Source organism: Citrus clementina, unplaced genomic scaffold (genome assembly GCF_000493195.1).
Source record: "Citrus clementina cultivar Clemenules unplaced genomic scaffold, Citrus_clementina_v1.0 scaffold_1, whole genome shotgun sequence".
In the NCBI taxonomy this organism is placed as follows: domain Eukaryota; kingdom Viridiplantae; phylum Streptophyta; class Magnoliopsida; order Sapindales; family Rutaceae; genus Citrus; species Citrus x clementina.
Window position 1 is genome coordinate 25,389,237 of NW_006263303.1, and position 24,681 is coordinate 25,413,917.

At 33.3% G+C, this 24,681-nt stretch overlaps 3 protein-coding genes across 8 annotated transcripts; 2 read left to right on the forward strand and 1 right to left on the reverse strand.

Annotated features, from left to right (window-relative positions):
* The first annotated feature begins 893 nt into the window (after positions 1-893).
* LOC18055310 (trihelix transcription factor GT-2) lies at positions 894-2,947 on the forward strand. The gene is made up of 2 exons (XM_006452944.2): positions 894-1,551; positions 1,682-2,947. The coding sequence occupies exons 1-2, from the start codon at positions 1,004-1,006 to the stop codon at positions 2,754-2,756; spliced, it is 1,623 nt and encodes a 540-aa protein (XP_006453007.2). The 5' UTR covers positions 894-1,003; the 3' UTR covers positions 2,757-2,947.
* A 3,116-nt stretch (positions 2,948-6,063) lies between these two features.
* Positions 6,064-7,532, reverse strand: LOC18055311 (transcription factor WER). Of its 2 annotated transcripts, none has more exons than XM_006452945.2 (3): positions 7,349-7,532; positions 7,033-7,162; positions 6,064-6,742 (listed from the first exon to the last, which is right to left on the reverse strand). In XM_006452945.2, the coding sequence occupies exons 1-3, from the start codon at positions 7,491-7,493 to the stop codon at positions 6,265-6,267; spliced, it is 753 nt and encodes a 250-aa protein (XP_006453008.1). In that variant the 5' UTR covers positions 7,494-7,532; the 3' UTR covers positions 6,064-6,264. The 2 variants fall into 2 exon arrangements, with proteins under 2 accessions (XP_006453008.1, XP_024033874.1); XM_024178106.1 differs by having other exon boundaries at positions 6,064-6,745; positions 7,349-7,527.
* Positions 7,533-16,130: 8,598 nt separating this feature from the next.
* On the forward strand, positions 16,131-23,526 carry LOC18055312 (E3 ubiquitin ligase PARAQUAT TOLERANCE 3). 5 transcript variants are annotated; one of them, XM_024177945.1, is made up of 17 exons: positions 16,131-16,514; positions 16,930-17,014; positions 17,251-17,320; positions 17,598-17,734; positions 17,865-17,935; positions 18,007-18,091; positions 18,182-18,312; positions 18,436-18,606; positions 18,695-19,027; positions 19,262-19,309; positions 19,424-19,464; positions 19,931-20,018; positions 20,109-20,307; positions 20,412-20,561; positions 21,078-21,182; positions 21,318-21,782; positions 21,982-23,526. In XM_024177945.1, exons 1-16 carry the CDS (start codon positions 16,160-16,162, stop codon positions 21,766-21,768), a joined length of 2,520 nt encoding a protein of 839 aa, XP_024033713.1. In that variant the 5' UTR covers positions 16,131-16,159; the 3' UTR covers positions 21,769-21,782; positions 21,982-23,526. The 5 variants fall into 5 exon arrangements, with proteins under 5 accessions (XP_024033713.1, XP_024033714.1, XP_024033712.1 ...); XM_024177946.1 differs by having other exon boundaries at positions 22,070-23,526; XM_024177944.1 differs by having other exon boundaries at positions 21,318-22,023.
* The last annotated feature ends 1,155 nt before the right edge of the window (positions 23,527-24,681 follow it).

A 24,681-nucleotide genomic window follows, 5' to 3' on the forward strand; every position in this document is an offset into this window, starting at 1 on the left:
TTTTTCCTTTTAACTTAAATCAGGTGATCAAGGTCTACCCATTTCTGATCCTTTCGGGTTCCGACATTGAATTGATTATTGCATTCCTGGTTTTGCCAATATCATGTCAAAGAAAACTAAAGCTTAACTAGTAGCTTTATAATTGTTGTTCAAGAATTTGGTCACTTCACTAGTTGTATTTGATAACCAATTTGATCTCTTGGTGAGCTTTCATTGCATGTATATAAATTGTTTAGAGAAAAACAACCCAGAAGCCTGAGCTTCAATTTGTCTTGAATATAATAATTTATTTTTACTTATATTAAAACATGATAACAGGTTGCCCCGGTGCTTGACCTAGTATATTTTCAAGTTTAGCTCACCAACTGGATTCGAATTCGAGCTTTAAAAAAATAAAAAGGAATCATTCTGTTTTTTTTTTATATTTATATTTATGAGTTTCGGTCTTCTTTTAGAAAAAAAAAATTCTTCATAATTAATCAAATAGATGATTATCTTATCAAGTTAAAATAGCTATTAAAAATGATATATTTTTTTTCTTTTCAAATAACATAATAGATTTTTGAATAGATATTAGAGATGCTAAAGATTTAGCATTAGATATGCGACTAGATTTTTGAATCAAATAATGCCCGATTTAAATGAATCCTGTCTCTCACGTTTCATCCCAAATTAATCTTACGTTGTTTTTTTTTTCTTTTTTCCAGAGTTAGCTAATAAAAGAAACAAAAAACCTTAACTACACAAGGTGACATATCGTAGCTGTCCTTCCATTTAGGTATTAGCTTTATCTCTCTTTAGTTTTTTTCACAAAACAAGCAAGGTTTTTCGAATCTATTATTCAATCAATTAATTTTCAGTTTCCAACTTGTTCTCAAAAGCCAGCGCTAGCTCCTGCCTCCTGCTTCTTGTGGGTCTCATTTCTACTGCTTGAAAGCAAAACCAAACCTTTTTTCATAAATAACATATTATTGATATACTATAAAGTCTCTGCATCATAGATATGCAGTCTGGTTATGGTGCTTCAGAGATTCATCAACATCATCAAAACTTAATTGGTGATGCTGATGATGATGTTGATGGATGTTGCCCTTCTATTTTCACCATTTCCAATCCACCTGAAAACAACCATCTTTACCATCGTCATCCACGACAACACTTACAACAGGAAAAACACCCGCAACAACAACAACAAATGTTTCAACCACCGCCACCGCCGCCTTCGCCTTTCACCCATCGGTTGCTCCGCCCGTTTCAGACATTAATTCATCAGCCGCAACAACAACAACAACAAGGTGAAAGATTGCATTCGCAACTAGGGCTTGAAGTGCAAGACCCTTGTCCCACTTCATTGCATCCTTTTTTTGATGTGAATTTCAAGTTGGGACTCAACGAAAATAGTGGCAACGATGGCAGCAAACATGAAATCACTACTCTCCTTCATGGAAATGAGCAGCAGCAACATCACAATCATCAGTCCCTAGTAATGCCGCCCCATTCTTGGCATTCCCAAGAAGATTCTTCTGCTATCAAATTACAAGAACCCTTTTGGTAATCTTACATTTACTATTATTAATCATCAGCAACCATATGTTTACACTTACACATATATAGTTTTATTATTCTCTTAAATTTTTTCTGCTTTCGAGTTGTTCTTAATGTTATAGATTAATCTGAATAGGAAGCCGGGCGTTGTAGATAAAGATCAGCCAGAGAATATCAAGAAGCATCACGTAATGGGGTCCAAATACCAACACTTTGGTGGAGAGCTTGAAGCAATTTATGGCCTTGCAAATGCAAAGATTAACGTTGAAACCGATAATCAAATAACCGGTTCGGGTTCTGCAATCATTGGAGTTAACGATCTTGATCACGGGTCAGAAAATTCCATAGGAGAAGAGAAATTAGCTCATGAAAAGAAGAACAGAAAGAGGAAAATGAAGGAGAAATTGAGTTCAATGTTTGGATTCTTTGAAGGATTAGTCAAGCAGGTGATTGATCATCAAGAGGGTCTTCACAGGAAGTTTGTTGAAGTTGTTCAAAGAATGGATCGAGAGAAATCAGAAAGAGAAGAAGCATGGCGGCGAGAGGACGCTGCTAAGTATAACAGAGAAGCCATTGCCAGAGCACACGAGCAGGCAGCTGCTTTAAGTAGAGAGGCTTTGATTATTTCGCATTTAGAGAAAATTACAGGACAAAGTATCAATCTTCCTCCGAGAAAGACTGCTTTGTTATTAGTGCAACCCGATCAGGTAATCACTAAAGGACCCACCAAAGAATGGAAGAGTGATATGATTAGCAGGAGGTGGCCAAAAACTGAAGTTGAGGCGTTGATTCAAGTTAGAGGTGGGTTAGAGTCGAGGTTTTTGGAACCAGGGCTGAAAGGGCCTCTTTGGGAAGAGGTGAGCGCTTTAATGGCTTCTATGGGGTATCAAAGAAGTGCCAAAAGATGCAAAGAGAAGTGGGAGAACATTAACAAATACTTCAGGAAAACTAAAGAGAGTGGCAAAAAGCGCTCTCCGCAGTCCAAAACTTGCCCTTATTTTGATCAATTGGATCAACTTTACTCTAGGAATAATCCCATCAACATACCTTCAGATCCTGACATGGGGGTTCAAAATCAAGGGTATTCAGAGCTTTTAGAAGCCTTTGCTGCTGCAAGTGACCATGGAAATGAGAACGAGAATCATGAATATGATCACAATGATGATGAAGATGAAGATAGAGATGATGATGCTGAAGAAATAGGAGACTGAGAATTGATGATGAGGGAGGTAAAAAATCACCACTGGCAGTTACACTTTTTTTCTTATAGGAGGTAATTCTTTTTGTTTTGTTTAAGTACGAGTTTAATTTCAATTCAAAATGTTTCAACATTGAGTGTGCTTTGCGGAAAGGTATTTTGTCTGTCCATTCATTGGATGAATCTTATAAGTTTAATTAACTATCTTCCAACAATTAAACTTATCTTCCAACTGAATTACGTTCAAATACATATCATAGAATTTATAACCTAGACGCATCAGTTTTAAGTCTCCATATCATAGTTCCATTTCAATAAATTTGTGTGAGAGTCAACTCTAAATATTAGTAGGAGTAAAGGGTAGAGGTTTAGCATCTAATTAGTACTGAGTTTGAGTTGTGCTAAAAATGTATGAATTTAAATACCCATAAATCAGATATTGCATATATTTATAGATTGTACCAACTTTCAGGGGAAAAAAAAAATCTGAAAATTTGCTTGCTAGTCGTCAAAACAGTGAGCTTTAAATTAATGAGGGGTACTTGTGGGGTGAGGCCAACCTGAAGCTGAAATATAAGCCTGAAAATTTTCCATTTACAGATGCCATAGACGTGAATGATAGGACCAAGCCAAGCAAAGCTCTGGGAACTATGCACATGGTGCGCCCAATTTAGACCTGTGAACTTAATAAACCTGCCTTGTACGATTGTTTCTTTATTGGCCCTTGATGAAATTATTTGTCGTCTGTACTGCCGACTATAACTTTATCATTTTACCTCCAAACCATTCAAATTAACAAAAATTATAATAAAAAATTATTTTACCCCTAAATTATATAGTTGTAATTTAATCATCTAAATGATAAACTACGAAATTATTTATATACAAAGAAATAATGCTTTTTATTAATTAATTGTTTAATATAACTAAAATAATTAATTGATAAAATTTTAAATATTATAACTCGTAAAATTCTTAGAATACTCAAAAACACAAAATACCCCTATGATATCAGTAATTTATTAATGGTGTAAAAGATGTGGTGGTAAAATGATCAAAATCAAAATATTAAGTGGGAAAAGCAATTATTAGAAGACTTTAATAATAAAGTGATATGTCATCAAATATTAAGTAGTAAAATGATAATATACCATAGATAAATAAGACTTCGTAGTGACGAAAAATGTTCCCTATTAAAGTTTTTTTTTTTTAAAAAAAAAGCATGGAAACAAGAATTGTAAGAGAGCTACACACATCTGCCATATTCTAGTGTCGCAAGAATCTAAGATAATGTTGTTACAACTTGCAATACTATGGCTCTACGAAATACATGAAAGAATTCATTTCATTGAAGAGTGAAAATTAAGAACCTTTTAGTTTTTACGGTAATAAAGATTGCAAGAATATAGAAAAGAGAAGTTTACAAAACAATTACTTGTGCCTTTTTTTTTTCCCCAACATTTCCTGTGTCCTTATTGTAATAATTTCATTTACAAATATTAATAATTGGGGGCGGTTTAAATGGTCAAACAAGCCGTACAAAATTGAATGTTTGGGCTTCACATATTTGGCCCATTGACTATGAAGAGACAACGAGTCACAGTTGAAATCAGGAATTTCTGTTTTTTCGATTCTCCCAATCAGTGAAATCATTGGAAGATTACATCGCAAATATGAAGATTTTATAGGTCATTATTTAAAAAAAAAAAAAAATTTCGAAGAGTACAATACAAATAATGATAAATACAACCTAATATGGCTATTAGAACTTGAAGTCCATTTAGATTCAATGTTTGTCGGGACTTGCCTCATATAAATCAAGCAAACAAAATAAACTCTCGTACCTAGAGATTCAAACTCAAAGATGAAGTAAGAAGGTGAGTTATAGGTTGTTTTTTCAAATTTTTTTTCTCCAAAAGATGATGTTATTTTACTTTTGAAATTCTTAAATAACTTAAATTTTATGTAATTGGCGATGTTAGAGTTCTATTGAGTATTTAAAGTATAGACAGTACTTTGTCTTAAATAAAGAAACTGAAAATACAATTAAATCAGATTTTTTTTTCATTAAACAAGATTAGAAAAAATCTGCACAGTTTTCTAAAAAAAGCAAGAAAAATTGCAAATGCGAGTTTGTGAATTGTGATCTTAAATGGCGGAACTTGTTGGCAAACATTGCAATAGTGGTGGCGATTGGCGAGTCTTGTTTCTATCATTCGGTGCTTTAAAAAAGACATATTGCATTCAAGTCAAATTTCAACTCCTGCGCAGCAGTACATGCTCTCCGCTAACCGTTGTATGTACGACACGTAGTCATATCTCAATCACGAAATAATAAAAAGGTCAATTACATCATGACAGGGCCTTTTGAGAACCACTGATTGATTGATTTCAAACAATTATGAGTTGGAAAATCCGAAGCATACGTGTATTTACATTATGAAGCATACGTGTATCAAAATTTTGATCCAAACAAGAAAAGTAAAAGCGAGATGGCAAGATTATCTAAGGTTGTGTTTAGAATTAAGGTGTTATAATTTTTAAATTATAGTTATTGTAGAAAAAAATTTATAATTATGAAATAAAAATTAATAATATATAATAAATTTAAATTTAAAATAATAATTTTAACAAAATTATTAAAGATACAATAAATTTTTTATCATATAAGTAAAAATTCATATTAATATAGATTTTAAATTACAGTAGTTAGTATTTATCAAACACTTTAGTGCTATAGGTCTATCCAACCTCAATCTCAAATGCACCATAAGTCAGCTATTCTTATTTCTACCATAATAATAATTCATTAAAGATATTTTGAGAACATAAAATAATTTATTTCAACTTTTAAATAAAGTAAACATACCAATAAAAAATATAATTTTTTTAGTTTCACTTTTCTACAATTAAAACGACAAATAATGGATCATTTATAATTAAAATATTTTTAATATTTTTATTATTGTCATTGTTATTATTATTTTTTATTTGAATCACGAGGTAGTCCTGAGTGAGCTCTAACTGTGGGAAGTATCTTTAAATACGTACCACAATCCATATTAATCCCTGGTCGCACCGGGTCGGCCCGTAAAGGGTAAAGCGCTGGCCAAAGTAGTGACTTCATACGATAACGGATCTTGAACCCCTGACCTCTCTTAAGGAGTGAGAGTATCGAACGACTCATACCAACCAACTTTGATTTATTATCATTGTTATTATTATTAATTAAAACAGTACATGTATAACAACAATTAGGAAACTTTACTTAACATGAAGAGTACTATCCTCATTTTATTGATAAAATAATCAGTAACATAGATTTTTCAACAAACAATTCTCGGTAAAATAAATGGTGAGTTCAAAGCAAAGCTACAGATATTTACCGAACAATCTAACAGATCTGTCATTTGTGACAGCTCAACTGTCAGTTAACAGAATTAAATAGACGGAGCAAAATACTTGAATGAAAGCAGCAACAATTAAATCATCCATTCGTCATATGATGATTCAAGAAAAGGTCACCAAAATCCCAAATTTGATTGCAGGCTGGCTTGAATAATATGATTGTCCATGTTATTGTAAATGTCATGGCCGAAATCGTCAAGATTGTTGAGATTAGCATCAAGAAGATCCAAGAGGCTTTTTCCCCCAACATCAAAATCCACCGTGTACTCATGATCAGAGCCGGAGGATTTTTCTTCTTTACACCCATAACTGCACTGAGATTGTACAGGCACATAGTCAAATAAAATTGGAGCCTCCCGATCATCATCGTCATCAGCAACACCGCCAGCAGCGTCATGTTTCTCAGTTTTTTTGTATTGGGGGCGCGGCACAACACCTGAGCTCGATCTGGTCTTTGGTTTCTTCTCAACTTTGGAACGGTTTTGATGATGATGATGATTTGCGTCTACTCTCTTGGATAACTTGGTGTTCCAGTAATTCTTGATATCATTATCTGTTCGTCCTGGAAGTCTCCCAGCTATAAGAGCCCATCTGCTTAACAATATATTAATCACGCACATTAGTTAATAGAATCCTCAAGTCAACTAATCTTCTTCTGCTTCGCTTACTAATTAATTATTATAGTAAATTTATAATATTTCAAAACCACAGCATGATCATGCTCAATACGTACCGAAACATGACCAAAATGATTAATTTTGCCAAACAATTAAGCACTTCGTTTACTAGGACCAGGCTTATCTCCTTATTGGTGTAGTTTTTTTTTTCTGAGGGTTCAGAATGTATACGAAAGCAAATTAAAAAAATTTAATTAACAGTACCTGTTGCCTAAGAGCTTGTGAAGTCTAACGATGAGATCTTCTTCATCTTTAGAAAAGTTGCCTCTCTTGATGTCAGGTCTTAGATAATTCATCCACCGCAGCCTACAACTCTTCCCGCATCTCTTAAGACCTGCATACAGTTTTATACTTAAAAAGTCACATACAAATCGATGCACTATTCTTGCTCTTTTTCTTGTCCCTGGCTAATACTTGAGTAAGAAGGGTAAAAAAAAAAAAAAAAAAAAAGAATCAAAACGAAAAGTGCATATAAATAAATTAAAAAATGTTCTTTTCATAAATGTCTGATCATCACGACCTGCAGCTTTGGGAATGTGCCTCCATTTTCCTTCACCATAAGCCTTGATGTAATCTGTGAGGATTTTGTCTTCAACGGCTTTCCAAGCTCCTCTGTTGAGTCCCTCCCCTTTAGAGCAGCAAGGAGTCTTGCGCTTACCCGCCATTTGACTCTTAACAACTTTTCCTCTCCGATTAAGAGTTCTGTGTCCGGGGTTGATATTATTATTATCATTATATATATATACACACGCACACACAGACGCATATGCGTTCCCAGTCTATGAAGGCCACTGACTTCTACATAGACGTGTAACGTGATTGTTCATTCGTATAGAATTATTTTAACTCACTGAAATTTTCTCTGCTCTAGTTTCCAGGGACCATGGAACAGAACATGACTATACATTGATCTCGACCTCCTTACGCCTTTGGCCCTAGGTGGGCTTGTCCCCCGAACACAAAGTCCCTGAGGGAATCATTAAGTTCGAATCTTATGCAGAGTATTTTCCAAAATATTAGTAGGGGCTGATTTTGTTACTTGCCTCGATAGGCTAAGTAAACTTTAAATTGTAATATGCGTAGATTATTAAAACAAATCATAATCTTTGCAATTTTGATAAACTAAACATATACCAGAATGTTTTTAAAAAAAAAAAAAGTTATGTCTGCTGTTATCTAGTTTGATGACGTTGATTTGTTGGTGTAATTCGACAATTTTAGAATGACTATAGTACAATTTTGTTTGGTGCAAAGCTCTTTCCATACATATATAATCAATGAGAAAATCTTTTTAAGTGGACGAGCTTCTATTTTTTTTTTATGTGGATATATTGTTAATTTGTATGATTTAATAGAATCAATATATATATATATATATATATATATATATATATATCATTAAATTTGTATTCTTTATAATATTTAATTGTAAAAACTAATTAAAAAATTGGTTGTGCGCGCTCTCTCTCTCTTTCTTTTTTTTAGGGAGAAACTTAATTGATCTTGCCCAAAATAAAAATGAAAATCAAATTAGGAAAAAAAAATCTCGTGACTTGTTTTGAGAAAATAAGTAATTAAATTCGAAACTTTATTGCCCATACAAAATATGTTACCACAAAAATCAATAGAAACCAAGTTCGTATTGAATTCTCCTGTCGATCTGAAGCCAGTATATCGTTTGAAAATTCAACCTGTGTATGTGTCAATATTAATCACCACACACATGTGCAGGAGCACTTAACGGTGATGTGACTCTAATTATGAAGAAGCAAATAGGACTCGACTAGCTTACAGAATCTGTAAGGTACAGACTGCAGCATCAGCCGTTGGATGTGGTTGGATGTGGAGTGAGAAACTAAACAATAGAAAAAGCGGATGGTGGGATGACGGGAGATGTTTGTTACAGAATCTGTACCATAGACAGGTCCGAAGCAAATAATTGGTTATTGATAACGACACCTTTAGCAATCAACCACTTTTATTATTCACATTAATTAACGAGACCAGTATCAGCCAGCTAGCAAGAATTGAATATTCATGTTGATTCGGCTTTGCTCCGAGTTAAAATACAAGATTCGGATGGGTGGGTGCTTAATAAAATTTAAAAATAATTAAATTTTAATCATATTTTTATACAAAAGTGTATACGTGGTACAATATGTTCATACGTACATTTAATAAAATATAAAACTCGGCGTAGCTCTTTATCAACGTGAATCCAAATTCCAGCTACCGAGTGCACTTAATTTGTGGGCCTTGAGTTAATAAGGCAAAATTTGGAAGCCCAAGAGAGAACAGTGCTTTATTTTGTATGTCCTCTTTCAATTATATTTATAATAATGATAAAGATACAAATTATTCCTATATCAATTGATGACAATACATTATTGGCCAAATAATTTCATGGTCTATTTCGTTAATCATATTGATTCTTATTTTTTATTTTTATCTGACTAGTAATGAACTGACACAGCACTTTAGGTGCCAATAAAATGAACACATAGGCTTATATAATACCACTGTATTATAGAATGCTATTGTATTATAGTGATGGTATTTTGACCACATTACATACATGTCACTAGAGGTAGTACTGCAATAGAACTAGTCAAAATTATTATTTTTTTTATAAATTTATTTTGTAAATTATTTAAGGAACGACCAGCAGAATTAACAATAAAACGGTGGGACTCATTTATGGATGAAATATGCAGTCTCTTTATACAAAAAAAAAAAAAAAAAATTGGTTAGTGGATAATAAATTTCAAAATAATTCAGGATTACTGACTCATTTACATATACCCGCTAATAGCCAACAGCAATATTAGTATTCCTAAAGCTTAATTGACAAAAATTGTGGCAGTATTTATTCTTGTTTCATGGGGGAAAAAAAAGGTTTTATGTCATATGATATTTATTGAGTGGAGGTGACTTTGTACGATATTGAATTAAATAATACTGCCACCTTCTTGAATTTCTTCGATGATTGGTGAATTAATGAATTAACCATGCACTTAAATTTAATGCCACCTTAATAGTTGAGACATTTTTATATATATAGACACTTATATATTTATTAATGGTTGAGACTTGAGGTGAAGAGCGTGCTGGATTGGATGGAAATGAGGACGATAAAAATGCCTAGGCCAGCCAGGCTCTGTTATAGGGATTGGGCACAGGCATCAATTTTGCAAGCTCGGCCTGGCCTAGTAAACTTAAAAATTTAGATTATAAGAGCCCCCATTATTAATACTAAGTGCCCAAGCCAAACCCCACTTCCCAGGCTTTGAGATGAGTTGAGATATTTAAATTAAACACACCCTACATATACATGTACATATATATATGTATATAGTATATACCACTGCTAAATTTACACCAAAAAGAAAAAAATCACCTAAATTTCTCACTGTAACCCAACTAATCCCTAAACTGTCGTCGTCGTCTTTTTGAATAAATTCTGACAACAGTTTTGCAAATATGCAGATTTTTGTGCCTTCATGATATCAATCCACACATATCATTTATTATTAGCACCTTTATTTTGCTCCAAAAATCTCTTCATCCAAAATTTTTACCATTTACATTTACTTATTACTCTTTATCTATTTTGTCTTAACCGTTGGCAGTTTGTTTTTTTTTCCCCCCTCTCTTATTTGAAGTAACCGCTTCTAGTCTACTATCTGCACAAAATGGTAATAAAAAGTTAAACTTGAACAAAAATAATCCTAAAAAGTGTGGCTAAAAATTGATTTATGCGATCCTTCTAAGGATTCGGGTCTTTGGAATGAAACATAACCATGATATTCACGGTGTAGGGAACGTTGCTAAAAAGTCTCAAAGGATAGTAATCTGGAGTGCGCAACTCTACAAGACCAGTGTCCCAAGTGTCAACGGGTTGCCATCCCCAATCTTGGGCGTTTGGACGTGGGGGTTATTGCGTTGTTCGGCTGGTTGGTTAAGGCAATCACAGGTGGCCACATCTTTAAAGAAACCCCGGTGATTGATGTCATTGATTGCATTTGGCAAGATAATGTTTTTGATTCTCTATGTGATGTAGCGCCCTTGTAGTTAACAATAAATTAATTTTTCAAGAAAAAAATTAGTAAAAGTACTGTAGATATTAACTCTTGTGCAAATTTTGAAAGAATTTGTATACTGGTATTATTGCACAAAACAATTCTAATATAAACATGTTTTTAATTTCAAATGACGGTTTCAAGTACGTCTATAAATTTGAGGTTTACGAACTAAAAGGTATTTGTAAGCATCTGTCACTACATTCGCTAAGGGTAATTAGTTATTGGGTGATAATTTCCCAAGATAAAAATATTAATACTAATATAAGAAAAATACATTTATACGCCCCTTAACTCAAACGTATGGGAAGCAATTATTCTACTATTACATACTGTGGTGGATCTAGAAAAATAATTTATCGGAGGCTAAATTAGATAATAATAAAATATAAAAAACTAAAAGTTTGAATATATAGAATATTTACTAATACATTTATAATTAGTCTCTACGCATTTTTATATTTTAAAAATGTTATGCAATAGATTCATTATCAATATTATTAAATTTATTATTTTCTATATAAATAACCAAACTATCACTTATCCCATCCGATTCCAAAGATGATTCTTCATGAGTTTTATCACTGAAAATGTTCGTTCTACTATTATTATATAAACTGAAAGAATTAACCATATATTTTATAATAGAAAATATTTTGGGTGGTGGGCTATCATTATTTTTAATTAAAATATAAATTTTTATATTTCTTAAAAGTCAAAGTTTAAATTTTATGGGAGTTTATATTTTATAGTGACTATTTTAATAAATTTAATAGGAATTAATTAGAAAATTAAAATATTTTTCTCTTTTATTTTTTAATATTTTTTTTTGGCTAGTGGGGGCTCAAGCCCCCATTGGTCATGTACTGCATCTGTCCCTGATTACATACCACCTCAAGTAAGTATTGATTTGAATGGACTCTTATTGGCTGCCCGAAAGACAAGACGATTTGATTCTCCCAGTGAAAAGATTTCTCATGGTCGGCTTCAATTATATACTTGGGATATTATCATTTTACTATCTCATATTTTTTGACATATCACTTTAGGACTAAAATTTTTTGACAATTAATTTCTCCTACTTAATACTTCAGTTTTTATTATTTTACTACCAAATCGTTAACTCTATTAACAAATTTTTTATATCATAGAAATATTTTAGGAATTTTAGTACATTCAATAGTTTGGTGATGTGTGATTTGAAGAGATGTGAGAAAATACGAGGAGAGGAAAGTGGAGGAAAAGTGAGAAAAGCATAAGAGAGGAAAGTGAAATGTTTTTATAATGTTTGGTTTGTCACATAATTATACAAAAAAAGGAAATCTCTAGTTTTTAATTTAGACAATTTTAGACTTAAGTGTTAAACTTTCAATATTTATCATGAATATAATTCAAAAAATTAAATAGTAATTTTATTTAATATATTTACATAAATAACTAATAAAAAATATTTTAGATAACATATTTATTTTTATAATTAAAATTTATTTGAAATTTTGTATAAACATATTTATTTTATTATTAATTTAAGTAATTATAACTAATATAATTTGTTTCTAAATAAATTCTAATATAATATAAATAATTTCTTAATCAACATATTATAATTTTAAATTTTCATATAAAGAACCAAAAAAAGCAAACAAAGCCACTGTATTTAGCCGCTAGCCGCCGTAGTCCGCCACACCATCACATATAAGCTTATGAATGATTTAAAAATCATCAGAAATTGATGCTCTCTATAATTGATGAATTCATTTAGCCAAAAATTTTGATATTTTTTCGAATTTGTGGAAGTTAAAAAGTTTCTAAAATTTTTTTTACTAGATTTGAACAGCATGAATCGATTTTTTTGACCTCAATGACAATGCAATGATCTTGTTAGTTGGGCGAGTTCAATAGTACCGACAGTGACACTGCAAGCGCCAGTGGCAGCGGTGATGGCGGTGGTCTGTTGACTGTCAATTTATGTTTCTATATTTTCATATTAAAACAAATATATATATTTATTTTGTTCAATTTTTTAATCATTACTTAAATTTAATTAACACAAAAATTTTTATGAGATTAAATTGATAAAATAAAACTATAAATAATAATCATTTGTTGACATTAAACAAGTTAAAGTGTTAAACAGTTGAAGAGGTAATTTTGGAAGATTTGGTTTTGAACAAAAGAGAAATTTGCATTCTTCACTCCTTGTATGAAAGTTAAATTCTACATTATGATGGATATTAAATTATAGTGAAAATTAAATTCTTATATATTTTATCTAAACAAACAACGGAAATGAGCAAGGAAATTACTTTTCTTTTCTCCATCCTCTCCTCCCTACCAAACACCACCTTTAGGAATTTTACAATGTATAATATTTATAGTTTTATCAATTAATTATTTTATAAAATAATCAATTGATAAAAGTATTATTTCTTTTTATATAATTAATTTTATATTTTTTTAAAGTTTAGAGTGTTAAATTACGCTTACACAGTTTAGGGGTAAAATAGACTTTTGTTATAATTTATGTTAAAAATTTAATTAGCGTTAATTGTTTAATGGCAAAATGACAACAATGGAAACATTAAGAGGGATAAAGTAATTGGTGAAAAACTTGGTAATGAAGTAAAATGGCAAAAAATATTATGTGGTAAAATGATAATATCCTTTTATACTTTGGTGGTGTTTGGTTGGAAGGAGAGGATGGAGATAGCAAGATAGGAAAGTAACTTTTAATTGTTTTTTCCTTTTTTGTTGTTTGGTTTAGGGGTGGGCACGGTTCGGTTCGGTTCGGTTCGGTTCGAAATTAAGTAGAACCGATTTAAATCGGTTATTTTATAAAAAGAACCGAATAAGAACCAAACTCAATAAGAACCGAACTCAAACGGTTCTTTTCGGATCGGTTCAGTTCAGTTCGGTTTTTTCAGTTCTGGGCCTATTGGGCCTATTTTGAATTTTTAAATTTTTAGCCTATTGGGCCTCATAAATGTAATAATTTTTTTCAACAATTAATTTATCCTAATTTTATTACAAATATTAACAATAAATACAAAGTATTCAAAACACATTTTATCACTAATATCTTACTAATTATTAATAAGATACTCCCAAAATATGAAATATTAAAATTTCAAAATACATAACCAAACTCCAATACTCCATCTATATAAACATAATCATAATGTTATAAAGAGAAATAACACATGTTTGATTTGAATAAAATCATGTTTGATTTGAATAAAATTATTAACACATGTTTGATTTGAATAAAATAAAAAAATAATTTGGTTCTTCGGTTCGGTTTTTCGGTTCAGCTAAGTGAACCGAATACCGAACCGACATTTCGGTTTTTTTTACAAACGGTATATTTGGTTTTTAAAAAAAATAAAAACCGAACCGAATTAGAAAAAACCGTCGGTTCGGTTCGGTTTTTTTAACATTACGGTTTTTTTGTCCACCCCTAGTTTGGTTGGCCATAATTTATAATAATTTAATTTTCAGTATAATTTAATATTCATCATAAATTTGTAATGTAGAAGTTAGATTTCATAACAAAGAGTGAAGAATTTAAATTTCTCTTCTATTGGAAACCAACACTTCTAAAATTATCCATTCAATCTTTTATTAGCATATGTAACTAAATGGTTAATAAACCTTTAGTGTGATAGTACAAAGTCCTAGAATGGTTCCTCCTTCCTCTTGCTTATCTCCTGACCAATCTTTCTTTAATGAAAGAATTGGCGTAATCGCTATCTAATATCTAAATTGAATTAAAGTACAAAAGAAATAGGCAGCAGGCACTTGAGCTAGGTCTCTAACATCAATTGGATTAGCTTACGCTGTTGGAAAGGTTAAATGCTCACGAGCTGGAAAGAAAAGCTAGCGAAACTGAAACAAATATGACAAGCAAATCCCTAGAAAGCCTTTTGAAGGGCCTTCTTGATTAGTTCGGTTCGAGGGCTCTTCTTTTTCTATAAGCCCTTGGGCTTGGCACATACCAGGCTTTCTTTGGTCATTTTGTTTCAGCCTTCTTACTTTTTGTGACTTAAGAGACCCTGCTCGGAGTCACAGTTGTTCCTCTTACTGCTTGAACTCAAACTGGATATGGAAAAGGAAGGGGCCCCCTATAGGTGATGGATTTGGATCTCGACCTCGACAGCTGTGGATCTGGCTCCATGGCACGCGACAGAACTTTATTTATTTAATTAATTTGAAAAAAAATAATTTTTTTACAAATTCATTAGATTTCCGTTGGACCATTGCCAAACCACCGTGGTCAGCGCTGTCGGTGGTGCGTGGAATGTTATTATCGATACCATTGGACTCGCTAACCAACAAACAACATCATTACGGCATCATTGAGATGAAAAAAATGATGTGTTTTGTTCAGGTCCAATTTAAAAAGTTTGAAAACCTTTTAACTTCCATAGATCTAGACAACTACTAATTTTTTTGGCCAAATAAGTTGTTCCACCATAGAGATCGTCAATTTATGATCATTTTGATGTTGTTCACGAGCTGAAATGAAATGGTCAACGATAGCTACGACGGCAGTCAGCGATGGCTCCATTTCTTTTTTTTTTTTTGGGTTTTAAAATAAAATTTTAAAATTATAATATATTGATTTTATTTATATTATATTATAATTTATTTTAGATAACCAAAGTTGATTGGTGTGAGTGGTTCGACACTTTCACTTCTTAAGAGAGGTCAGGGGTTCAAGTCCCGCTCTCGTATGGAGTCACTACTTTGGCCAGCATTTTACCCCTTACGGGCCGACCCGATGTGAACATGGATTAGATTGGGTTGTGGTATGGGCTTAAAGATGCCTCCCACAGTTAGGGCCCACTCAAGACCACCTCATGATTCAGACAAAAAAAAATTATTTTAGATGCTAATAAAAATATTTCTGAATAGAAATTTATTGTAAATATAAGTAAATTATTTAAAATAATTTATATTAGTTAATTATGTAATATATTAGATAACTTTACTGTATAATTTTTTAATTGTATTTATGATAAACGTTGAAAATTTAATACAAAATAATGAAATTGTCCAAATAAAAAATATAGAATTTTCTTTCTCTATAATTCTGTAACAGGGCAAACATTAAAAAAATAAGTTTACACGTGTCGCATTCATGACTTGTGAATGGGTTACCCGCGCCTGAGGGCTGAAACTGCTTGACTCGACGCGCCTAGTTTCCCCCGAGAATACGTTCGGCGTTTCAGCGTGTACGTACGTACATACATATGTTGCGTCTACGAATAAAACCCTTGTGCACAAAAAAAGAAGAAGAAATAAATAAAAACCCTCAAATCCAAGCAAGCAAATCCGTATATAATTGGATTGCTTTCCTCCCTCGTCGATTTTCGTACAAACGAAGCTGGACAACTAGCGATTCGAGTTTGTTATTGACTCGCCGATACGACTCGGCCATGTCCATCCGGTATAAATTTAGGAGCTCAATGAACTTTGACTCCGTCGACATCGACGGCCGGCTTTCAGTTTCAGTTCGCGATCTGAAATCGATGGTTGTCCATAACAAGAAACTCAATATTTGCCATGACTTCGATCTCGTCTTCTCTGATGCCGTTACTGGTCAAGGTCTAATCTCTCTTGACTTCTTTAATTTTAAATAGCATCCAATTGCTGATATATATATATAACATCAATATTAAGAAAATAGCAAGAAAATATTGAAATTTGACCAACCGTCACATTGATTTCGGCTCCGTTTGGTGCTGCATAATGAAAGCTTTTCAGATACCAATACCGAGTCAAAACCATTTGGCAGTTGTGCTGCCAAAAAGTTGAAAACAAACAGAGCCTTCATTATTCTCCATTTCTGTTGTTCCAGTTCTTGCTGTTAGGAGTTTTAGAGCTGGGATAATGTCGGTTGCTTTATATTGCTATACATTTTGAGGAATCAAATTTCAATTAAGACATGAATGTATAAGCTTTTCAAATATATAGTGTTTGGTAATTGGTTTATTCATTGGATGATTGTTATTCTATGCAGAGTATAACGATGAAAACTTTCAAATTCCAAGTGGCTCGAGTGTGATTATCAAGAGAGTGCCTGCAGGATCAGTACCATTAGATTTGTAAGATTTCCCACCATTTCTTTTGGTACTAGAGAAGGAGAAATACGTGGGAATGCAGTAATCAATCACGTGCTAAGGATAGCATTATATATTTGTTCTTGTTTTGTATTTTTTTTTCCCTCCTTAAATTCCAGTGATGTTGAATCTAGCTAATCTTTTCTATATTTATTTGCTTTTATTGACAAGCTAATGGGCTAGTTTTTAAGAACAGTCTAATATAGTTTTACAACATGCAGGGCATGCAGTGGCTCGTTTGTAAATATTGCTATTAAGAAAACCAATGAGGTTAAGCCCTCTCAGCCAAAGGTATTTCCATAACGTGCTTTGTATTGAAAACAAATTTATGTTTTCAGTGCTTTACCCTGAATATGCTGCTATTAGATGCTTAGGGTTAAATAATGTCCTTTTTCACTGATAGTCAATGTAGACAGTCATGCTTTGGACAGCCTCCCTAATTTTTTGCCTTTTTTCCAATCCAGAATAGTACTAACGTCATCACTGGCAATCTGTAGTTTCTTAAACACATTTTTTTTTTCTGTCTTTTTTCTTTTTTGGCTGATTGGCATTACTATCTATCTTTCAGATTGAGGAAATCAACTTTGATGACTTTGGGGTTGATTTGTGTCCTGCTCTCAACGGGAACTTATCTTGCTCTGACGTTGATGATGTTGATAAAAATATTTGTGTTGGCAGTGAGAGGGAAAATATCGACACCACAAGGTAATCTTGGTATCTCATATTACCCATCCCGCCATGATATGCATGATTTGTTTTCCTATGAACTTTTTTGGGTGAACTCTTGGTCAATTAGATTCAGTTTTTTTGAAAAGTTTTCTTTATGTACACTCAGAACTTCGGAGCCACACAACACAGGATGTCAAAAACTTGAAGCAAGCAACGTTAATGAGGCTATTCGAAGAGGTGTGAAAGAGATTGCCTTATTTTCTCAAACCTTTTTATGGTACTGCTTTAAACTTATAGTGATATTTTAGCAGGTGCTGTGCACAGCGGAATTGAAGAGGATTTATTGCAGACAGAATCAAAATCAGATGTTCCACAATTCACGAAACTAGAGCTGTAAGATCTCCATATGTCTATTTCCAATTTCCTCTTTTCTCTCTCATCTTTTGGCAAAAGAATCTTTTAATGATCTGATGCAATTTTCAGGGTAATTAAGACCAATGCTTCAGCTATGGAAAATGGTAATTTTCCATCAGAGCTTAAATGCTCTCTTTGCAACACATTGTTCAAGGAGGCTGTGATGATTCCATGCTGCCAACATAGTTTTTGTGAGAAATGTAAGTTCATGTCCAAACTTAGCTAACTTCTCTCTTTCAGATGTTGAGTATCTTTGTTAATTCTTAATTGACAATCAGCCCTGGATGTTTGTTCCTAACATTGATGGTGGACTTTTTGTGAAGGCATTCGTTTAGTGCTTGTTGAGAAGGCAAGGTGTCCGAAGTGTTTTTCCTCAAAATGCAGATTAGAAGATTTGTTACCAAATGTTTCTCTACGACAAGCAATTGAGCATTTCCTCGAGTCCCAAATTCTAATCAGTGGCTCAGAAAATGCTTATCATCGATATGTGCCTGGTAGCTGAACTATTTATTTTTATTTTTTTAAAATGTCCTCAATTCTTTCATGTGGAATTATGAATAACTATTAACAACTTTAAAACAGATGGAGAATCCGGAATTCAAGCAAAAGACGTCTCATGTGCAGTGACTAACCTTCAACGAGAACCTGAGTTGGCTGACTCTCCCTCTGCGACGGGGAGAGGATCCAATCAAATTGTTGCAGATTGTGACTCAGTTATAAGGAACAACACTGGTTCTTGTGTAAATCACTTGGGTGCAGATAATTCGTTGAAATCCTGTACTTTGCCATACAAGGTGAAACAAATAGATGCAGAAGTCCATGGCTCCGCCCAACCTGTGGATTTCAAAAGAAGACCTTTGGACTTGAATGAATTTGCTGAATGCCATGGTGAAAGCCAGCCCATTCATGTGGAAGGTAACGTGTTGATGTTTGTTTACTGCACTTCTTCCTTCTTAATTCAGGGAATGTGACACCAAGTTTTGCAAAGCAGTTGGGCTTGCTAGCCAGCCTATGATTGTAGATTTGTTCCCCAAGATACTGTATTTTCCGGACTTAAAACTTCTTGGGCTATGTTCGTTTTAATATAATTCTTCAACATTTTTATTTGAGTTTAGAACCCTAATTTATTTATTATTTTCTTTATGCCAGCTGAATTCAGCAACAAGAGAAAGAGGGGATTGTGGGTTGATACTTCAGGTAGAAAACACAAATTTGTACTTTGTAGGCTCTCCATAAGCTCATGTAGACATCATTCTCTGTAGCTGTAGATATGTCTTCTCGCTGTTTTAATTATAAAAATGAACTTTGCAGGTGCAGACAAGAGTTTTATTGAGAGTGGAAGAAACAGAAAGGTAATAACTTAGGAGAACAAATCTTTAATTGTGTGAAGTAACTGTTATTTTCATTAGAACAACTATAATCATGTCATGCCTAGAGATTTAATAATGCCTTTGGGGCCAACAATTAGCAATGAGGACCGTGGTATCCAATTAGAAGATTGATTGATGAATCTGATCATGATCTTAATAACTCTATAATCTACTGGCAGTAAGTTTTGCCGTGTGATCATAGTTTGTCTGGGAACTTCTCAGATTTAAGAAAAATATATTTATGATGGTTCTTAATTTGCATTTACATGGGTTTCTGCATGCTTGTTTCTTGGGCCAGGCTTTAAACACCCCATCTCTCTGAAGGAAACAAGACCTAGATATCTAACATAAATGTGTTCTTCTCAGTTATGAGATTTTCATGAGGCCATCTCATTTTCCTTCTATTTTTGTGCTGTTAACTAATGTTTAGCTGTCTTGTCCTTACCAGGACCGAACCTGTTACATGTGCGGGTCTCCCAATCATCTGATAAGAGACTGCCCTGCCGCTTTAAGTCCAAATCCAATGCTTCAGCAAGGTATCTTCTAGATCCTAGTTTAGTCTTTTCACTTCTTGTAGAATGTGGGAGGCTTATTTCTTATGTTTTGTTTTTATTTTTGAATTCCAGGGAATGCCTTTTTTGCAGGAGCTTTGTGCGGTCATGCACCACCTTTCTGGAATGGACCTTCACTGGCCCATGGCAGACCCATTGCAAACATTTATGGAAATCATGGGATGATGCCCTTTAATGCAACCATGGCCCCTACCACACAATTTGCTGTTCCTGCATATATGCCATCTATGTTTGGTGGCATACCTGCCTATGGGTAATTTGAATATTGTGTCCCTTTTGAGTTTCTTTTTCTTCTTTAAGATTTGTCATGATATGGATGCTTGAAGATTTTGGCTTCATTTATTGTTTCGTGTTTAGATTTGACATGGAAGCATCTTGCAGTGGATACACGATGATGGGAGGTCCAAGAACTCCTGTTGGGGTCAATGCAGGTCGTCTCGGTCGCTCAAGGGTTCTTCATCATCAAGATTGTGAAAAGAAACAGAAGTTATCAAATATAAATATGAGGTAAATTGTTGTTTTGACATCAAGCAACAGCCATATGTTATAGATTACGTTTTGATTTATGATTGATTTGTTATGGATTTACTATATATCAATGGTATAATATCTATTTCTACGTAAGTCAAACACAGGATCATTTAGTCTCAACTCTCAAATAAGAAACCACCATGCTCCCTTTTTTTGTCTGTATCTCTCCTTGTATAAGTACATCCATCTTTTATTGTCACATGGTCATACATGTATACTCAGGCACTCAAACACCAAATAAAATCGGAATCATTCTAACAAATTCCTTGAATATTACTCCTCTGTTCGTTAGAAGAGGAAAAATTAACGGGAAGGTTCTTCATCTAACTTTTTTGCATTTATTTCTCTCTCTGAGCCGGCATAGCCCAGTTTCTATTTTGCTTTTACTGCTCAATATCAAAAGTGGGTGCTCCTGGGTTTGTTTTAGAAATGTAATTTTCATTTTAATTTGTTTTATACTAATATCCTACTAATGTAATTTCTGTGCTACAGTGAGCAATCCTATGATGACGATGAAGATGAGAATGTTAACATAAAGCATCGCTATGATGAGGCAGAAAGGCTGCATGACAAGAAATCTCATTTCAGTAAAGAAAGGTCTGTAAGCTTCTCTGAGGGCAGTTTTACACATTGGTCACATAAGAGACATTGGTGTTACAGTAATTTAGATGATGACAGGCACTCATTTGATAAGAAATATAAGAAAAATTCCTGTTCCTCTTATCCTTGTAGAGAACGGAGGCCGTGCTATCAGCTTTCAGAAGTTGAAGATATGCCTAGTAGCTCCAGCTGGCATGGTGATGAGAGGCATAAAAAACACAGCAGACAATCCAAAAAGCACAATGAAAGGGAGCAGTTTCACAGTGATTCTAGTTGGAGTCGTCACGCAGTTAAGGAGAAAGATGGTGAAAGAAAGAAACTAAAGTCTGATGTCAAACGTCACAATCATAAACCTGATAGCTGCTCAGAATCAGGTTTGGAGCCGAGCTATTCCAGTGATAGAAAAAAGAAACAGAAAGAGAAAGATCTGAGTCATGGTTCCAGACACTCCAGGCACAAATCAAAGTCCATGGATGATGAGCCAAGTCATGATAGGTGGTTGATGGTTAAGGGCTCAGATGAGGATCATGGAGAAGACTATCGTTATAGTGAACGAAAAAGTGGTTACATAAAGTACAGCTGACCTGATTTTTTGAGGTAAATGTGTATATGAAATTGTATATTATAGATGATGCATCTGATCTTTTCATTTCAGTTAGGTATTGTATTAACTTAGTTTAATAGTAGCTCCTTTTTATTGTCCTAATTCCCTTGAACTGATGGATCTAGTACACCATTTGGACAACACAGGACTATTTGAGCTAATTTGTATTCTCTGTTGGTTTTCTTGATACAGATCTAGTTGAGTGATCGGATTTCAACAGTAGCTTCGTGGATATCTTATATCTATAATATTTGCTAACTAACCCTCTTCACTTTTATAGCTTGAGCTATGGAGGCTAGCAGTCTAGAGTTTAACTGAGGAGCAATGGTAAATTTAATATAGGTTCAACCTTGTCATAACATGCCCAACTTCTTTTTGCAGAGATGACTGAAGCTGGTGAAGGTATGTTTCCCTTTCAAAACAGCAAAAACAAAGAATTCTTGGTTGTAATAATTTCCCCTTCCCCTTACCGCAGTTGACCCTTCTCCTGAGTATGTTGTACATTCATGCTGTAACACGTCCATAGATGTAAATTTCGGCTCCACTAGGTTGTGTGAGACTTTCCTATTTATGACCATTGTGGATGGACCCATTGGTCACTTGTGAGCATTGCTGTTAGGGTCAATCTTAGCTGGTTATGGTTGAGGTCATCTTTTTTTCCATGGTTTTAGTGGTCAGGCATGGGCAATGCTACATACCAATTGCATTCATCTTTATTACTCTAGAAGTTTCCTGGTTACTCATTTTATGCATTAGATTCAAAATGGGGACTAGTACCGGACCATGCAACGTTAAGTAGTTGGAGAGATAGAATGTGTGACCCCTTACACTCAGACGGTGTTGAATGGTATTTAGCTTGGTCTTTTCAAGATTTAGGTTGACTTTTTCTGGTACTTGGTCTTGCATTGAAATTTGTTTTTCTTTTTGAGTATGTTTCTTACGGGACTAGATTCTGATACTTAGCTGCATAGCTAGTCCCAAAATTAAATTGAAAGAATGTGGTATAGCATGGGTATGATATGCCTTTGTCTTGCTCCTGCACTTAAAAGGTGTAGTTGGTATCATGGCTCTGTTTCGTAGATTGTTTGATATCCTGTCCAGCACAGGTTTTAAAATTTGGAAAAAGTTTGTAATCTGTTGGTGGGCTGATAGCCAATTATCTGCAATTATTGTCGGGATCAGTTGGTCTAACCTTCCATTTTACTGAGTATTATTCATTTTGGTGGATAATTCTTCCATTCAGCTTGGTTGTTACCTTTCTGGAATAGGGAAAGTTGGAAACAAATCTGTATCTAGGTTTTCCGTTATTGAGGTAGCTGTCCTCTTAAGATTTTTATGCTAAGCTTTGTTGTTCTTGAGTCTGCATATATTACAAGGGTTCTTTGTTATTCACATGGTTCTTTTCTTCTTAGCTTGGCGTGACATGGCATTTTTTTCAACTCAGTCAGATGCTTTGATTTTGTTCAGTAGCTTTACAATTCATTAAGTGCTTACAAAATAAACGGTCTCTTAGCTGACTGCACTGCAAATTTTGTTGGTTGGCGAACAAAAAATGAGTACTACATATTCTGGACTTTTATTTTCGTCCTAGTTGTAGTGTTGCTATCATTTTTGGGTCTAATCATGAAGGTGAATGGGTGCTGGTGTGAGGAGATAATCCATGTGTTTTGTGCCTAACCTTCTGGATTATGTTAGAGACTTAATGGTATGTTTGATTTGAAGAAAGGAAAGGAAAGGTGTAGAGAGGAGGGGAGGGGAAATGAGGGGGGCAAAAAGGGGAAGAGAGATGAATTTCATGTTAAAATAAACAATAAGATTAAAATTTATTCTCTCTCTCTCGAATTTGTTTTTTTAATCGCCTTTTCACTCCATTTTTCTCTTTTTCTCTTTCTCTCTTTCTCTCTCCTCTCATTTTTTGTGACTATTTTTTAAGCCTGGCATATGCTCGGCTTTATTAGCTTATTGTTAAATCTTTTGCAACCATGGGCATTTGTGCAGCGTACAGCTGTATGTAGGTAGGTCCACCGGACACGTTTGATGCACGGGAACCTTGGCCTTTTGTTCATTGCGTTGACCCTGCATTAGGTATCCTCATTCTCTTTTTGGGTCTTGCTAGTTTCAAAATTTGAAAAATCTTCCAGATAAATTGACATATTTTAATTTAATCTTAAACTATTGAAATCATCAACATGTCACTATTTAATGTGAAAAATGCTAGGGTAAATTGGGCCGCAATGATGAAATTCTTTGTTCTAACTTTTTGTTTTTTTAATGATGAATGAGGTGGGTTGATGTTCTGCTTTCAATAAGTTGGGGTAATTTGTTTTCAATAAGTTTGAGGTATACTAATATATGTTATTTATGAAGGGGTAAATTGAAATTTACTTAAATATGAAGGTTGGTGATATTTTCACCTCATAATTTTATGTAAATTTACTGCATTTCAAAAAAATTATTTAAAAAAGTCCATATTATTTTAAAATTTAAAATAAAAAATTTAAACAATTAATTAATTAGATCTCTTGACAATTGTTGATCATTAATGTTGTTTTTTTTCTTTATATTTTTTAAATACTAATATTACAATTAGATTAAAATACATATTATAAAAAATTATTATTGATATTAACAAGTTAAGATAGTAGTGGAATTAGTTTGCATTAAATTGTTGGAAGTACTATTAAGAATTTTACCCTCTCTAATATTCAAGAAATGTTTAGTCAACTTATATTTAATAAGGGAAGAAAGGCTTCACTCAATTATTACTAATTGAGGAAGGACTAAATTTCTATAATATTTTTATGGGGGTTCGAACATAACCACTCAGCCTTTGATCATTAATGTTGTTTTTAAGGTAATTTTAATTTGATTATTTTATTCTTGTTACATAAA

What these genes read in the sequence shown, in the direction of transcription:
- LOC18055312 (XM_024177945.1), top strand. Translation starts at nt 16,160, where the DNA reads ATGTTGCGTCTACGAATAAAACCCTTGTGCACAAAAAAAGAAGAAGAA. An exon ending in ACATAGTTTTTGTGAGAAAT is followed by an intron (nt 18,313 to 18,435) that starts GTAAGTTCATGT and finishes CTTTTTGTGAAG; the next exon opens with GCATTCGTTTAGTGCTTGTT. An exon ending in AAATCCAATGCTTCAGCAAG is followed by an intron (nt 20,019 to 20,108) that starts GTATCTTCTAGA and finishes TTTGAATTCCAG; the next exon opens with GGAATGCCTTTTTTGCAGGA.
- LOC18055311 (XM_024178106.1), bottom strand. Translation starts at nt 7,493, where the DNA reads ATGGCGGGTAAGCGCAAGACTCCTTGCTGCTCTAAAGGGGAGGGACTC. An exon ending in GCACATTCCCAAAGCTGCAG is followed by an intron (nt 7,163 to 7,348) that starts GTCGTGATGATC and finishes AACTGTATGCAG; the next exon opens with GTCTTAAGAGATGCGGGAAG. An exon ending in CACAAGCTCTTAGGCAACAG is followed by an intron (nt 6,746 to 7,032) that starts GTACTGTTAATT and finishes TATATTGTTAAG; the next exon opens with CAGATGGGCTCTTATAGCTG.
- LOC18055310 (XM_006452944.2), top strand. Translation starts at nt 1,004, where the DNA reads ATGCAGTCTGGTTATGGTGCTTCAGAGATTCATCAACATCATCAAAAC. An exon ending in AAATTACAAGAACCCTTTTG is followed by an intron (nt 1,552 to 1,681) that starts GTAATCTTACAT and finishes TAATCTGAATAG; the next exon opens with GAAGCCGGGCGTTGTAGATA.